The 17212-nt window shown below is 45.9% G+C and overlaps 1 protein-coding gene across 1 annotated transcript in view; it reads left to right on the top strand.

Moving 5' to 3' along the window:
• LOC147123409 (sodium channel protein type 9 subunit alpha-like) overlaps window positions 1-17212 on the top strand; it is a gene marked incomplete at its 5' end in the record, with an annotated part of 190436 nt that overhangs the window by 139256 nt on the left and 33968 nt on the right. Inside the window, 1 exon segment of the mRNA XM_085965975.1 lies at window positions 10802-10911. Within this exon segment, the coding sequence (XP_085822101.1) occupies window positions 10802-10911 (110 nt within the window).

Genomic DNA, 17212 nt, shown 5'->3' with positions numbered 1-17212 from the left:
TAGGGCAGGGGGGAACTTTAGGGAAAGTTTGGCTTGGTGGGCTGGAGGAAGGGAGGAAAATGGCAGAGGCAGCTGAATGGATGGTCTCAATCTTAGAGACAAACAAATCCATGGGCTCGATTTTAATAGCCCTGAGGAGGTGGGTTTGGAGGCGGGTCTGTAGCAAAAATCGGAAAAAATGACTTCAGACACCCAACCTGCATACATCCCACCTCCACCTGATTTTCGTGAGTGTCTGTTTAGCCGCTCCCAAACTGACCCGCCTGGAACCATTGGGACAGGTAGTTAAGGCAGTTAACAACCTGTTAACTGCCTTGCTAATCCTATTTTGATAGTGGTTTCCCATTTTCGTGGTTCTAGCTCCTGCTTCCTGACTTGTCTGAAACAGGCCAGCTACAAGGAGACGACTTGCTGGACATGATTTGTATACATTGGTGGAGCAGTTTAAAAGCACCCCTGAAACGTGGCAGACATTCAAATGCAACAACTTAGCGGTTGTAGGTATGGGATAAGATTTTGCACATCTACTGACCTTCTGACTGTTCAAGCTGACACCCATCTGCAGTGTGACCTGAATGGAATAATTTCAGGCCACTTCGACTGTGCACTTGCAAGCTTGTTGCCTCAAATGAAATCTATAGCAAGGGGATGGGAAAAATTTATGTCCTCTCATCCTGGTCCTTATAACCGGAGGAGCAGCAGCCATGTGACTCAGTGCAGATCTTCCTGGGAAGAAGAGTGGGAGGAGGACGAGGGGCACCTTGCATGCCCTGTTGTGACCAATGCAGCATCCCTCCAGTTCACTGCTGCCCGTCAAGCAGGGTACCAACACTGCCATGCCACACTACCATAAGCTGCCTCTTCAACCATAGGTGGCTACCACATGGCTCTGTAATTGCAGGTGACATTATTCCAACATCATACAACATGTCTGCTATACCCTCTTATTTCCTATCACTTTCACCATCAGCATTATGAAAGCAAGTCGCCCTGAGCCCTCAATGCGTTTTTGCCATTTCCCAGAACACATAGGCCTCACAATCACTGTTTGCCATAATTTTTCTTTTACACATGACAAAAGGATAATAAACCAACAACAGTCAGAAAAATAAGACAAAACACCCAAGTGAGTCCCCTTGTGAATGTAGGTGCTAAATCTTTCTCTTACGCGTGCTTTTACATGGTGCTTCCCCTGTGGCTTCAACAGATGTCATAGAGTCATAGGGCTGGATTTTTTCAGTGTGGGCGGGCTAGGGCGTGTCAGGTGGAAATTGTGTCAGGACCCCGACTCCCAGTTGAAGTGTTGAAAAAGTAGTATTTTCCCCTAATTGGGCAATTGATTTCCTGTATGTGGGAACACCTGGCCCAATGAGTCTTTTCATACAGAAAGTCGCCTCCGATGACATCATCAATGCTGCTGGATTTAAGGCCTGCAAGCAGCCTTGCTTCCTCTGGAGACTGCAAAGGCTCTGCAAATTGTATGAAGGTGTTGATTTCCCGACAATGTCCACGATCAAGCAAAAGTGTGCACCTCGGTTTGATGAGCCCTCCCTCCAAGCTCTGGTGCATGGAGTCAGATGTAATAAGGAGGTGCTATTCCCTTCCTCAGGGAGAAAAAAGCCACCCCAGCAGACAAAAGCTGTGTGGCTGCAAGTGGCCCAGGAGGTCAACTCCATTTCGCTGAGCCGCAGAACCTGGCTGCAATACAGGAAGAGTTTTCATGATCTTCTCCGCACAGGAAAAGTGAGTATGACTTTCCCATCACCCTCAATCTGATCCCCATCGCCTCTGCTCACCAGCACTCTGCTTTGCCAACCTCTTCCTCCACATGCCACTTGACACTTACATGCCTGCACCCTTACCCATTCCCTCTCTCTCGAAGGTCACATTCACTTAACTATTCGACCATGCAGCCCTCACACTCCCTATCACTGTGATGCCATGACAACAACAACTTTCAACAAACAGGGATGGTCCTTTGTATCCTTCTAAGCATCTATGCTATGGATTATCTATACTTCTTCATTCCCACTCAAATTCCACTTGTGTCCCTCATTGCAGGAAAAGAGAGCCCACAATAAGAGGTAAAGAGCCATGATAGGAGGAGGGCCACCCTCAGTAGCCCAGCTCACCGCCTGGAAGAAGGCGGCCCTGGAAATCACTGGGATCGAGGAGGATTCCCAAGTGGGTGACGGACAGATGGGCGCATAGCAGCAAGCTGGTGACAGAATAGCTTGGCATCTCTCTCATTAACATTGCATGAGTCACTGATAATGAATCTGATGCTCTAACAAATTGACTTATGATCATCTGCACTATTCAATGTTCATGTAACCTTGACCTCACATCTCTAACTCTTTTACTCCCCCACAGGACCATCGAAAGCCGCCATCCCCACTGTCCAGGAGGAAGAGCCTGAGCTTCCGGACTCCTCAGAGGAAGCTGCAACCTCTGAGGGCGCAGCGTCAGCAGAATTCAGCGCACCCAGCACCAGTGCTGACACTCACACCTCGGTGGGACATTCGCGAGATAGAGTAGTGTTGGCACCTGGTGTATCACAGCTCACAAGTGAGCATCAGCAGATGGTGGAGACAGGGACAGCAGTGGAGAGTTCTTGTCGGAGAGCGCAGGACTCTGCCAGCTCGGCTCAGCTGCATGTCGACCCTGTGCCTCCGGGTCCATCCAGAATGAGAGCGGTGCTGGAACTCCAGGAACAGGTGTAGGATTCTCTGGCAGGTTTTGTCTCCAGGGTCGCTGCGAGTGTCGAGCGAATGGAGGAGTCCATCGCGAACATGAGCAGAGCCTTTGTGGAGGCGTTGGCGCATGCACGCATCAACACGGAAAGGATGGCAACCTTCGTGGAAAGGATGGCTACAGTAGAGGAGAGGATGGCTACGGCCATGGAGGAGCTAAGTTGCCAGAGTGTAGAAAACATGGGCATTGTTCAGAATAGACTGGCATCTCTTGAGGAGCGATGGTCAGCTACTGAGCATAGAAACCAGACCTTCATGGAAGTCCTCTGGAGTAGGACTTCCAGTGCAGAAATGGGTCCTCGTGGCCCCCCTGAAGTGCAGGAAGGTGCTGTCAAGCCACTTGCTAGCTCTGAAGTGGGGCTGACCCATGAGAGGGATGCTGGTGGCAGACAACAAGGAAGTGGGGGCTCCTCTCCAAGTGCTCACGCGACCCTGCCACTGCAAAGCCCTCGGTCAGAGCCCCACCAGAGTCCTCACCCAACTGAGATAGGCGTCTCATCCCCTGCACAGCCGCAGGAGCAGCAGACTGTTGCCGAGCCCCCACAGGTTTGCAACCCCAGAGGATGGCTGCCATAGGTGTCGAGACAGGAGCAGCAAGAAAGTGAGCAAGGGGCCCCCACATCTGCTGAAGCCACAGGGGAAGCACCACGTAGAAGCACGCGTAAGAAGAAGATAATGTACAGGTAGTCACAAGGGTAGTCACTTGGGTGTTATGTTGTGTTTATTTTTGAAATGCCACCAGTTGCTTGTTGTGATAAAAAATTCTAATGGCAAACTGTTGAAGTTGTGGCCTGTGTCATTTCACAAATGGGACTTCCACATTGAGGGCTTAGAGCGACTTGCAATTGTCAGTATGGTGGTCAGAGTGATAGGGATCCGTAGGTTCTTGTCCATTGTCGATGCTCTGGTAAGAAGGTGTGAGGCAAAAGTGTTTGATTGTACAGGCTAAGCAAATGTGACCAACATGAGTGCGTCCCTTGCATCACAGGCAGCAATATGGTCGCGCTCTGGTGACTTCTGGCCTGTGCATCTTCAGGTGGGTAACTAGCAGCTTGGCGTTCCTGTTGATGTTCCTGCTATTGGTGCTGCTGTTGCTTATGGTTCTGCTGCTGCCACTGCTGGTCTTCATCCAAATCTGATGTCCAGGAGGAAGGGAATTAAATGGTCGCCATGCTTCTGATATATGCCTCAGTTGAGGAAGGGCTTAGTCAAGGTGGGGAGAGGGGTTTCCCAGGAGTTCACACTGGAGATGGGTGTCAGGCTCCAAACTTCCACAACACTGAGTATGCCTGCTAAAAGTTCCCCCAGACCTGAAACAACAAAGTTCTGCCACCTGAAAATGATCATTGGTGAAAACTCCTTTTTAATGGTGGAGCTGCAGCTGTTCGTAAGCAATCCACTAGTGAGGCCGCCAGCATTACCTGGCGTGTTCCAGAGGAAGCGTGAGGGATGGGGGGAATGACTAAAAATCTGAAAGGCCTCTCAAAATGGGATTATAGAGGCTATTAAGTGGTTGTTAAGGGCCTTAAGGGCCTATCCAGCCTTTTGGAGGCAGGATGGAAAGATGGTCAGAAAACACGCTTTTGGGAAAATTGCTTGGAGGCGGGATGGAGGCGGGATCAGGCCCCCCTGCCATTTTTGGCGATTTTAACAACTCACACGCCTCCAATCCTGCTTCCTCGGGCCTGGCAAAATCGAGCCCATAGAGTCATAACGGCACAGAAGGAGGCCATTCGGCCCATCAAGTCCGTGCCGGCTCTCTGTAGAGCAATGCAGTCAGTTCCATTCCCCCACTCTATCCCCGTAGCCCTGCAAGTTTATTTCCCTCAATTGCCTATCCAGTCTCCCCTTGAAAACATGACTGTCTCCGTTTCCACCACTTCTGTCGGAAGTGAATTCCAGGTCATCACCACTCGCTGCGTAAAAAAGTTCTTCCTCACATCACCCCTGTATCTCTTGCCCAAAACCTTAAATCTGTACCGTCAGCTAATGGGAACAGCCTTTCCCCGTTTAGCCTATCCAAACCCGTCATAATCTTGTACACCTCTATCAAATCACCCCTCAACCTCCTTTGCTGTAATGAAAACAAATCCAGCTTCTCCAATCTGTCCTTGTAGCTAAGATCCCCCATCCCCGGAACCATTCTGGTAAATCTCCTCTGCACCCTCTCAAGGGCCTTCACATCCTTCCTAAAGTGTGGTGACCAGAACTGGACACAATACTCTAGTTGTGGCCTAACCAGCGCTTTATAAAGGTTCAGCATAACTTCTCTACTTTTGTACTCAATACCTCTATATGAAGCCCAGGATCCCAGTTGCTTTGTTAACCACTCTCTCAATATGTCCTGCCACCTTCAGGGACCTATGCACATTAACTCCCAGGTCCCTCTGTCCCTGCACACTCTTTAAAACTGTGCCATTAAGTGTATATTGCCTCTCTCTGTTCCTTCTGTCAAAATGCATCACCTCACACTTCTCTGCATTAAATTCCATCTGACACTTGTCTGCCCATTCTGCTAACCTTTCTATGTCCTGTTGCAGTCGATTGGTATCATCCTCACTGTTTGCCACACCCCGAAGTTTGGTGTCATCGGCAAATTTAGAAATTCTACTTTGTATTCCAATATCCAGGTCATTTATATATATCAAAAACAGCAGTGGCCACAGCACTGACCCTTGAGGAACACCTCGGTCTACCAGCCTCCAGTCTGAAAAACAGCCATTTACCACAACTTGCTGTTTTCTGTCCTTAAGCCAATTCCTTATCCAAGCTGGCACTGACCCATCTATTCCAAGAGCCTCAATTTTGTTAACCAGCCTTCTATGTGGTGCTTTGTCAAACGCCTTCCGAAAATCCATGTAGACAACATCCATTGCGTTCTCTTTATCAATCCTCTGTTACTTCATCAATAAATTCAATTAGATTAGTCAAACACAATCTTCCTTTTACAAATCTGTGTTGGCTCTCCTTAATTAACTTAAACCTCTCCGTGTAGAGGCACCTTGCTGACTAGGATGCTGCGCCTGCTTAGACGCCTTTGGCGGGCATCCTCTGGGTTTGGGAGCCTGGGAGGGCTCTTCAACAGTCTGCTCTTCCTACGGCAGTGCAGGGACTGAAACGGCCATCTCAGTTGTCTCCGCCAAGTGGGTCACTGACCGAGGGTTCTGCAGTGGCATGGTCGTGTGAGCGCTTTGAGAGGAGCCCACACTTCCTTCTGTCCTGCCAACAACATCCCTCTCATGGGTCAGCCGCACCTCAGTGCTGGCAGAGCACCTTGCTGCACTTCAGGGGGGCCATGAGGACCATCTCTGCACTGGCAGTCCTCATCACAAGGACATCCATGATGCTCTGGTCTCTCTGCTCAATAGCTGCCCATCGCTCCTCCAGAGATGACATTCTATTTTGAACAGTCACCCTGTTTTCCTGACACTGGCAACTTATTTCCTCCGTGGCGGTAGCCATCCTTTCCACTAAGGTAGCCACCCTATCCATGGTGGTTGCCATTCTGTCCATGGAGGTGCATTCATGCGCCATTGCCTCCACCATGGCAGTGCTGATGTTAGAGATGAACTCCTTCATTCTCTCCACACTTGCACTAACCCTGGAGGCAAACCCTTCCAGAGACTCCGGCACTTGTTCCTGTATTTCCCGAGACGCTCTTTTTCTGGATGGCCCCAGAGGCACAGCGTCTGCATGCAGCTCAGCAGAGCTAGGAGAGTCCTGCGACCTCCACCGAGGACTCTCCACTGCTGTCACTGTCTCCACCATCTGCTGATGTTCACTTTTGCGCTGTGATAGACCAGGTGGCAACACTACTCTAACTTGCGCGGACCCCACCGAGGTGAGCATTGCTGCGCTGGTGCTGAGTTCTAGTGACGCTGCTCCCTTAGAGGCTTCAGGTTCCTCTGAGGAGTTGTCCGACTCTTTGTCCTGGATTGTGGGGAAGGGGGCGCTCAATGGTCCTGTGGGAGAGTAAAGGCATGATTTAGACATCTGATATTGATGTAGCAGGCACATCCTTTTGAGTAGATGATACAATGCGATTCTCTATGAACATCATATGCCATTGCATTCCGAGATGGATGAAACTCTATTATGTCACCAGCTTCCTCTAGTGTGCCCGTCTCTCCATCGCCCACTTCCAGGTCCTCGACACCTCCAACAATCTCGTATGCAGCCTCCTCAGCACTGGACAGGCTTGCTTTCTTCTGCTAGCCTGGAGTGGTTATTCTGATTGGTGGAGCTGACCACGGTGACAGCTGCCCTCTCCATACAATGTTGCTGGTGTTTCCATGGTTCTAAATTCTGGTGTTTTGCTCCGACCCTCTTCTGACTTGAGTTTAGGTGGTGGGAAAGGCATAGCTGATCAGAGTTAAAAGAGCAGTCGAGGCTCGATGATGTCATTGGACCCCGATCCCCATATTTATAGAAGGACCCCCTGACTTCAGGGGTGTCTTTGCCACCTGTTCAGAAGAGCAGTAAGTCACCTGCTTGATTTTAACTGTCTACCCGCCTGGTTTCCACTGGTTAAAATCGACACCTTTATTTTAAAATTTTGCTCCAAATGCGGTCCCATGGGAGATCAACTGGTAAAAATAAGAAAACTTCGACACTTCAATTTCCCTCCCTTTTCCCCAATTTCTCTTTTTTATTTGCTCTTCTATTTCTATTATTTAACTTTACTTTTTTTTATATAATCTATACTAAGTTTTTTTTGTACATACATAACTTTAAGACATTTTCTTCACTTATTTCTTCTGTGCAAATTAACTTATCTGTTACATAGCAGACGTTAAATCTTTTGTTTTATTAGTTATGACATACTGCAACTTTATACTGAGGATTTTTTCAATCCATTATAAACTTATGTACATACAGTAGATCATAATGCAGAATCCGTTCACATCAAGTCATCCTGCACATCTGGCTAGTCGTCTATCCCTACCCAGTGTGATGTCGCGCTCCGGAACATCCAAGGGAAGGGTTCAGTTCTCCTGAATTGCTTTTCCTTGGGAATTTTCATAGAATTGATTGCAATGAAATATTAGCTTTCATAGATAGTGTTCAAGCTTTCTTTATGCTACCCCAAAATCTAGAATTACATATTCACCCAAAAGGGCAGAAATCTGCATTATGGCATTGAGTAATTTAATGGTTTCGTGCTGTGGCATTAATGAAGACAATTAGAAATGACACTAGGGTTGACACTGGGACCAAGAACAAAATTTTGACCAAAAGAACAAGCTTTGACAAGCAAACAGCAGGGTTTTAATGGCCTAGCCGCAAGCTGTCTGTACAAATCTATTCCTTTAGAGTTAAACAGTAATAGACGTGTGCGTGAAAGGAATGGACCTAATAACTAATTCACATTAAAAGGCTTTTTTTTTTAAAAAAGCTACTGTTCAAAAAATATACTTTACTTTTGGGATTACTTCTGATAAGAGTACACCCTACCAAGTTCAGATCAGAACAGTTTTGTTTTTGAGTAGCTGTCTGGAAATTTCTGAATGTGAACCAGACACCAAAGGGGGAATTTGACCCCCGCCCCCCACCGCCAGGACAGGCTGGAGAGGGGCGGAGGGAGAGTTTAAAATTTCACAAGTCGGAAACCCGACCCCAACCCAACCTCAACCCGCCGTCAACACTACTGGTTTTAACGGAGGCGGTTTGGGAGCGGATGTCCAACCTACTCTCCAGAGGCGTCCCATCATTTAAATATTTTAATGAGGCTGCATGTCTCAACTTTTACGAGAGTTTTAGATTTAATGCCTGCAGGCCGGGTTTCCCAACTGGAGGGTGGCAAGAAGGGCCGGATCCAGCAGGTAAGTGCTTTTTAGAGCACCGCTTGTGGGCCAGGAGGACCAGGAGTGCTTCCCCCCCTTGCACCATCCCAGCTAACCTGCTACCCTCCCCACGATCAGACCCTCCCTCCGCAATCGGCCGACACTCACCCCCGCAACCCCACCCCCTGTGATCTGATCTGCCCCCCTGACCCACGATCTCCCCAATGCTGCCAATCTCCCCAACCTCCGATCTCCCCCCCACCTCCGATCTCCCCAAGCCCCCTGATCTCCCAAAGGCCTCCGATCTCCCCCCGCTCTGTCCCAGCCTTTCCCATCTCCCCAAGGATTTCCGACCTCCACAATCCCTCCCTCCTTCCCTCCTCTCCGCTCCCTGGTTGTGGCCAACAGTGCAGGCCTTCCTCCATGACAGCCAGCCAGCCTTTCAATCTGGCAGGCTGCCGGCCGGGAAACGGAGACAAAAAATTTGAGGTCTTATCATGATATTTGGCAGGACTTCCGCGTTACCTGCATTTCCGCGTTTCCCAGCTGCTACAAACCCCTCCTCCCCACCCCCGCCTCCCCGTAAATATCGGGGTCCAGAGGACAATTTTTTTTTTTAATCAATTTGTTTTTTTCTACTTAATTCTGCATCTTATGATGTTAAGGCATTAGTTACTAAGGTATTCAATTAATTTTGAGCAGCAGAAATGAAAACATTGGGGGTAGATTTTTACTTTCACCGCTGAACAGTAAACTGGGCCCTGGGGATTGGCCGTCCGCTCTATGTCCTGCCCGACTTCAATGGAAAAGAGAACTTGTACTGCGTGGTAGCCACTGGTATCCTTGCAGTTGATCCTAAAGCTTGGCATCCTCCCCTCTGCTGGTCATCATTCTCAGAAGGTAGGTTACCACAGCCATTCCCAGCTGGGTTTATCAGGACCTGCAGAAATGGTTGGTGGCATCTTGCCAAACCAGCAAGGCTAGCTCCTCATCACCCTGGCATGCCTTCTTCTCATGCAATACCATGTAATGCGTGACATGCAGCAATTAGGATGCTTCTGAAGAAACTTCCAACATAAGGGTTTGACAGGCATTCTCATCTCATTGTGATGTCGTCGGGAGGTCTGCTGGCACCACTGTCGTTTGGAGGAGGAGCTTCCATCAACAGTGAGGTTTCCTGCCTCTCTCTGCAGATGTTGGGGTGTGGGTGGGGGTGACGGCAGGAGGGCCCAGAGCATCTCTCAGGCAGCCTGATCGGCCTGGCATCCTCCTGTTGGTCGCCTTTTCCTCCGAACACATCAACTCGAAGAATTTTTTGTGGCAAAAGCTCTGGTGCCAATAAAAGCTCAGGGTAAAATATTTTTTTTAAATAACGGCACCTAGCCCAAATGCTCCTGAAAGCCTAAGTACCAGCTGGAAATAAAAACAAACGATAAGAAAAGCCTTTACAAGACCTAATGCACTTAACCTTGAAAGTATATGGGCCTTTTAAATGCTCTCCTGCTTGCAGGTCTCACCAAGGCCTTGTCCCCTGCCAGGTTTTACTGACATGCTTGAGACTTGGCATCCAGCAAGCCCCAGAGCATGAAACTGCCACGGAGCCCTTCCCCAACCCCTTCTGATTAATGAAAATCAAGCAAGGCCTTAAACAAGCGGGAATCTGGCAGAACTGATTGCCAATATATTCCACTTGACTACTTTCCCACTACCTTCCCAAATCAGATGAAAATCACTCCCGTGATTCCTCCCAATACTCGTATCAGCTATTGTGATACATGCCATTTCCACTGTGCTGACGTCATTTTGCACTGATCCAAAAAATAAACAAAATAATGCAGATAATCAAGATTTGCTAGTACTGTATCAGATAATACAGTCAGGCCTATTGTCTTTTACCTCATTTGAGCCCAAATGTGAACCTTAGCTACAGTGATTAAAATTTATGTGTTATTTAGCTGAGGCACCTAGTCTGCATATTTTCAACATTGTTTGTTTATTTATGTTGAAGTTGGGAATTGGGTTGAATGGTGGGTTGTCATACACGATTCGGTAATTGAAAACAGGCTTATATTACTTTGACAGTGATATTCTCACAGGGAGTACTGATAAATCAAAGAAAATACAACATAAATTGCACGTCTCACATAAGGCAGACAATGCTTTGTTAAAATGCTGTAATCACAGCTGAAATCTGTTGTGCAATACGTAAAGATTTTGTCTTAGTTTATGCATTTCTGAATTTCCCTTTGCTTTTGTTGTAGTCACGAAAAGAAGGAGCTTTAGTTACGGTTCTCACTGAAGATCAAAGAAGATTTTATGGCACACTTAAACGTCTATCTAAGACTAAACCAGTTAAGAAAATTCCAACTCCCAAGGTATGCTTTGTTAACAAGAGTTTGCTTAACAAAAATGCGCATAAAATGCATTTATTTCACCGAACATGATTATTATCTAGCTATAAAGCACTAATAGAATCTTATAATTTTAGAGATATAATAAAATAGTTTTAACAGTTTATACATTTGATCCCCATTATTTATCATGCTGTTGGGGGTTTCTATCTTGATTTTTGCATGTGCAGTACTGGTTCCTTACTTTATTAGTTCATCTGTTTACATGGGATAGATTTTGACCCCGCGCGGACTTCGCGTGTCAGGCTAGGGAGCGCTTGGGGAAAGGGGCCAATCTCGGGAGAGGCTGAGGCAGAGTTGCAGTGGCCCAGGCTGGTTTTGTGGAGCACTCCAGCTCCTCCCGGCCCCACATAATAAAGATAAACTTACCTGCTGACTTTTCTTCGGCTGGGCCACTAGTTGATATTGTGCAGAGTGCGTACAGTGTACGCTTCCCCCAGTGCTCTCCCGAAATGGCAAACAGGGTCCCATGCACGATGCAGGACCCCGATTTGCTTTTGAAGTGGGCCAACTACCTGAATCGTGCGGGCGCTCCAGCCGCTCAGCGGTTGGTCTGGGGAAAGATTGTGACTGGCACAGCAACGGCAGGAACGGAGCGGTAAGTCCTTCCCACCATTTTCAGTGCACTGCCATCTTGTTTCTGCTGGGCGTGAGGCCATATAATTTCCCCCCACCTGTTTATTAAGGGCAAAATTCAACTATTACTCAAAGAATGGAAGTTTAAAACAAATGCACGATATAAAATCCTTCCATTTCTTATGTATGATATCTTACATGATATATGTATCTTATTTCTGGGAACTCATATTTATTGGAAAAAATACTCTTAAACTGTTCAATTACTGTGCTGGTGCAAGGACTGATAAACATTTATATTTTTACTTTAATTTCTGAATACTGTCATCTTAAGGTGCTAAAATATTGGGAGGACTGAAGCCATTGTCTTCGGTCCCCACCACAAACTCCATTCCCTAGCCACCGACTCCATCCCTCTCCCTAGCATCTGTCTGAGGCTGACCTAGCCTGTTCACAATCTTGGTGTCATATTTGACCCTGAAATGAGCTTCCGACCACATATCTGCACCATAACTAAGACCACCTATTTCCACCTCCATAACATCACCCGACTCCGCCCTTCCCTCAGCTCATCTGCTGCTGAAACCCTCATCCATGCCTTTGTTACCACTAGACTTGACTATTCCAACGTACTCCTGGCTGGCCTCCCACGTTCTACGCTACATAAACTTGAGGTCATCCAAAACTCAGCTGCCCATGTCCTAACTCGCACCAAGTCCCGTTCACCCATCACCCCTGTGCTCGCTGACCTACTTTGGCTTCCGGTTAAGCAACACCACTTTAAAATTCTCATCTTTATTTTTGATTCCCTCCATGGCCTCGCCCCTTCCTATCTCTGTAATCTCCTCCAGCCCCACAACTCACCCAAGATATCTGCACTCCTTTAATCTGGCCTCTTGAGCATCCCTGATTTTAATCGCTCAACCATTGGTGGCAGTGCCTTCAGTTGCCTTGGCCCTAAGCCCTGGAATTCCCTTCCTAAACCTCTCCGCTTCTCTACCTCTCTTTCCTCCTTTAAGACACTCCTTAAAACCTACCTCTTTGACCAAGCTTTTGGTTATCTGCCCTAATTTCTCCTTATAACTCCTGTGAAGCGCCTTGGGACGTTTTACTATGTTAAAGGTGCGATATAAATACAAGTTGTTGTTGTTATAAAGAAATGAGAACTGCTATGTTAAAAGGATATTTACAGAGAAAATGATTCCTTTTCCATATGCTTAGTAACAACTCCAGCAGTAATAACACAAGCATAAAAAGCCGTTAGGTGATAATGGATTAGCCTGTGTGAAAAACAAGTGTATATTTTATTACTGAATGTTTCAAAGTGTCCTTCTGTGCTGAAGTATATAGAATACCTGTCTATTACTTTTTATTTCACTGTACTCATTCAGGCCATGAGACTGACCATGTGTGCACACCATAAAAAATGGAACAATCTGGAACTTGCCCACCTGACAGATAGAACAGTTGTTCAATAGTTTTGTGCAAATAAAATCCACTGGATGCTTATTTATAGAAAAAGAAATGCACCCGAAAGCCCACAAGACTGACATTGCGGCATAAATGCAGTGATGCGCACATCAGTGACCTCCGGCGCTAAGTCCACCAAAGTTCATGGGCTTAGGGGGAGGTCACTTAATTTAAACAAAGTAGGTGAGTGCCCAAGCCACTCGGGGAAGATTTTGTGCCCACCTCTGCCCCAGAAGGTTGCAAACTGCGGCAGATTGTGCGGGTCCATGGGGAACTTCTAGGGCACTCCTCAGAAATATTGGCCCAAAATTTTCTGCTAAAATAATGGCGAGTTTAATGACGCTCACCATTATTCGTTTGTGGCGAGGAAGAGATAATCCGTGAATTGCAAATCGCTGGACAATTTTGCACCACTCCGCTGTTAGCCTCGCGAAAATGGCAGCTCACCCTCAACCTCCCTGTGAGTTTCACAAATAGCTGTATTTGCACAGTAAATACAAATTAAACTTGCCGCAGAAAGTTAGGGCTGGTACATACGGCGTAAGGACTCTTTTATGTTCCTGCAATGCCACTCAACCTCTCTGGCTCAGAAAGGGAACAATTGAAACTGTGGAGCCTCATTCCTGCCGGTGGTAAATTGTTCTTGGAGGTTTTTAAATTTTTAATTATACATTTTTTTTTTATTCTTATTTTTCCTTTCTGGCTTTTTTTCCTCTCAATCCAATCTTTTTTTCCCTTTCTTTATTTCTCCTTCTGTGCCTAATTAGACTCTATTTCATTCTCTTTCTTTCTCCGTCGTTCCTCTGTTTCTTTCTCTATCCTTTGGTCCCATTGTTCACCACGGTCTCAGATGCCCCACTGATCTCGCATTTCCAGCAATTTGAGGCACAAAAATGTTCAACCTGAAGGGTGAGGATGAAACTCTAACAGGGCATGGCGTGAGATGCTCCACTCCAGCAAATTCTGAGCCAGTATTTCTGCAGCCCCCTCAGCCCCTTTGTAAGGGGCTGCAAATCTTGCTAAACTTTCTGATCTTTGGGGGTCTAAGCCACTACTCAGGCTTTCTACTTTCCACCTTCAGCATTTTTGCCCAGCTTTCCAATTCACAAAATATAAAACAACCACCAAATTATTGTTGTATTTGCACCTTTTCCGTATATTTATTTTTAGGCCCTGCTGCCCTCAGAGAGAAAATAGGCTTGTTGTTCATGGCAGCCAGTCAAGCCATATGTGCACGGACTTGCACCCATTTTTGCACTTGCTGACAAGGAGGAAGGAATTGGGGTTTTTAGTCTTTCCACAGCAGCAGCCAATTAAACTTTAAAAAAAACATGATTTGTGCTTCAGCTCCAAATTAAACAATACTTGAGAGGTTTTTTTTTATATCAGTTTCTGGCAAGTTTTTCAGCAGACTTAATTAAAAAAAAGAAGGCTCCCATCCAGCCTGGAAACAGGCGAAAAACATCAATACCAGTACTGGATAGTGAGTGCACTCCATGGGGAGCTCCTTGGCTGACATCACCAGAGTGAGCCAATTACACTTCCTTAACAACTGGATGTTTTTTTGCGTGTTACAGAGCAGCATTCCAAATACAGATTTCAAAAATAACTGCCTGGAAAATATCAACACAGTATTTCATATTCAAAGTACATACCTGTATCACTAAAGCAAAAGCAAGATACTGCGGATGCTGGCAATCTGAAATAAAAGCACAACATTCTGGAAGTACTCAGCAGGTCAGGTAGAGAGAAACAAAGTTAACGTTTCTGGTCGCTGACCTTTTGTGAGTTCTGACACAGTTCACTAGTCGGGGTCTTTACAAAACCGGCCGGCTCAGACACTGAGCCAGACAGCAGGTAAGTCCTGAAAGGAGGAGGAATGGGAGGAGGGGAAGCTTGGGCCCTCAGCAGCCTGCAGTATTGCTGTGGAGCCAGGAGAAGCACTGGTATTGAGGTAAGTGAAAACTAAGAAATTTACCTGTTCTTCTGTCACCTCCGGTGGTCCCTTTAAGAATAGACCCGGAAAAGCTGAGTGGAGCATTCGCGATGTAAGGTGATCCCAGTTTCTGTTGAATTTGGCAGCAGAGTCCTAAAACAGGTGTTAGGCCCCTGATTAGCAGTTCAAGGGGCCCAATGCCTGTTTTAGGCAGGGGTCCCGGGCATTCAGAAGTCGCTGGCTGCTATTTTGGTGACCGGCACACTTCTAGGGTTGGGGAACCAGGTGCGGGAGATTGTACCCAGAAACTGGTCCTCCCCCCCAGCTCCTATTTTTCATCCAAAAATCGGGCGTGATGAGGACCAATTTCTCCCCCATAAACTGTAGATTAGGTAAGGTTTAATGAAGTGGCTTTTTGATAATTGTCTCCAGAAGCTTATGATCACTCTCCGCCTTGTATAGACATAATAGTAGAACTTTTTGCATTCATCTACTACAGCTGTGAGCTCTTTCTCTATTTTGGGTATCCCTGTTTTGAGTTGGTATAAATGCTTATGAAGCATAAGCTATTGGTTGGCCTTCTTGAACTGGAAACATCAATGATAATCTTCACTGGTTTGGTCATGTTTTAGTAATTCAGCACTAGAGTTTGCATCACTAAGCAGTGCATCTTTTGAAAGTTCCCATCTCATGTTCTTCAGTCAAATGCCATTTGATGTCTTTTTCATGAAGATTTTTTTGCAGTTTTGTGACATCTGACAAGTTAGGCAGGAACATACCTAAATATTTCACCATGTAACACATACTGTTGCAGGTCTTCTTGTTGCTTGGTTTTCTCATGTATTTGATTGCTTCCACTTTGTTTTAATCCTTTTGATGTGAGTGTGTTCAATGTATCTGGGTTATATTACTTTAGACATGCACTTGTTCGTATTTAGCTGCAGGAATTTTTCCATCTTAGGTCATGTTTCTGTTCATTCTCTCCCTAAATCAGGACATTATCTATTATAACATCCCCTCCTTCAATGTCATGCTGCACCTGTGTTGTGATGTGTTGGATAATTTCACAGTTGAAGTGATCCCAAAGGGCATATCTGCCAAAAGGACTATTAAATGTGTACAACTTTGATGAGTCTTCATGTAATTGTACTTGCTCATAGCCAAAAGTTGTAGCAAGCCTGCTAAAGATTTTTAGCTTTGATAACTGTGACACTACTTCCTCAATGATCTGCACTGGATAATGTTCCTTTTCTATAGCTTTATCTTTAAGCTCAAGACATATTCTCACTCATCCACTATGTAACTTGACTACTGTCACCACACTGCTGACCCATTGCCTTATTTCTTTCACTTTCTTTATTATTTAAGTTTCTCCATTATGTCTAGCTCATTGTGAACTTTATCACAAAGCGCAAATGGCACATTCTTTGGTGGGTAAATGATTGGTTGAGCATCTGGCCTTAGTCATACACATTGCAAGCCTTTAAATGTATCAGCATACTTCTCTGTCACTTTTATGCATTTATTGTTAATGACTGCAATAGTCTTTTGAGCCGTCCTACTGTTGACATGTGCAATGTCCAAGGACTGGCTGTGCGCACTGTTCCATAATTAAAATTCTAGACTTTGATATTGGACCGGATATTCCAGTCCCTACAGGTGTGTACGAGCTGTGTACTCACCCATAGGGACATCGGAAATGCCGGTTTCAGGCATGCGAAGCGCATGCGCTGCAAACCGATATTTCTGATCTGGACAGATCGGACTCCTGCCGTAGAGAAGAGCCTCTGCGGGGGGGAGAGATCCGCTTTCTGGAGAACCTCCGCCCGCAGAAAACCCTTAGAAATCTTACGCCTGGTAAAAGCAGGCGTACCAGCATAAGATTTGAAAAAAGTAAAAAAAAATTTTTTTAATTTCACTCATTTATCATTTAAAAATACTTTTAAAAAGGTAAGCTTAATTTTAGCCCCGTAAAAAACTTTAATTATTTTTTTCAAAAAATTACATTTTTGTTTAAAATATTTAATTTATTGTAATTTCAACTCATTTTGAAAATATGATTTTTTTATTTTATTTAATGCTTTACAGTGTTTTTGGGGTGATCTCCATTCATATATTTGTCAGTTCTATCTGTCAAGTGTATGAAGGGAGATTCCCTTCTTTGATTGGCTCCCCATGGCCCACGTGATCTCAGGGATGCTTGCGAACCGCATGTGCCTCTGGAATATGTGGGCCCTGCACATTTCAAGTTGGAGAGGCCCAGGAGCGGAAGTGTCAAGACCT

Source organism: Somniosus microcephalus, chromosome 2, assembly GCF_052327205.1.
Source record: "Somniosus microcephalus isolate GS21.2 chromosome 2, FLI_Smic_1.0, whole genome shotgun sequence".
NCBI classification, from domain to species: Eukaryota; Metazoa; Chordata; class Chondrichthyes; order Squaliformes; family Somniosidae; genus Somniosus; species Somniosus microcephalus.
The sequence above is the reverse complement of the archived record's forward strand: the minus strand, read 5'-3'. Positions and strand labels throughout refer to the sequence as shown.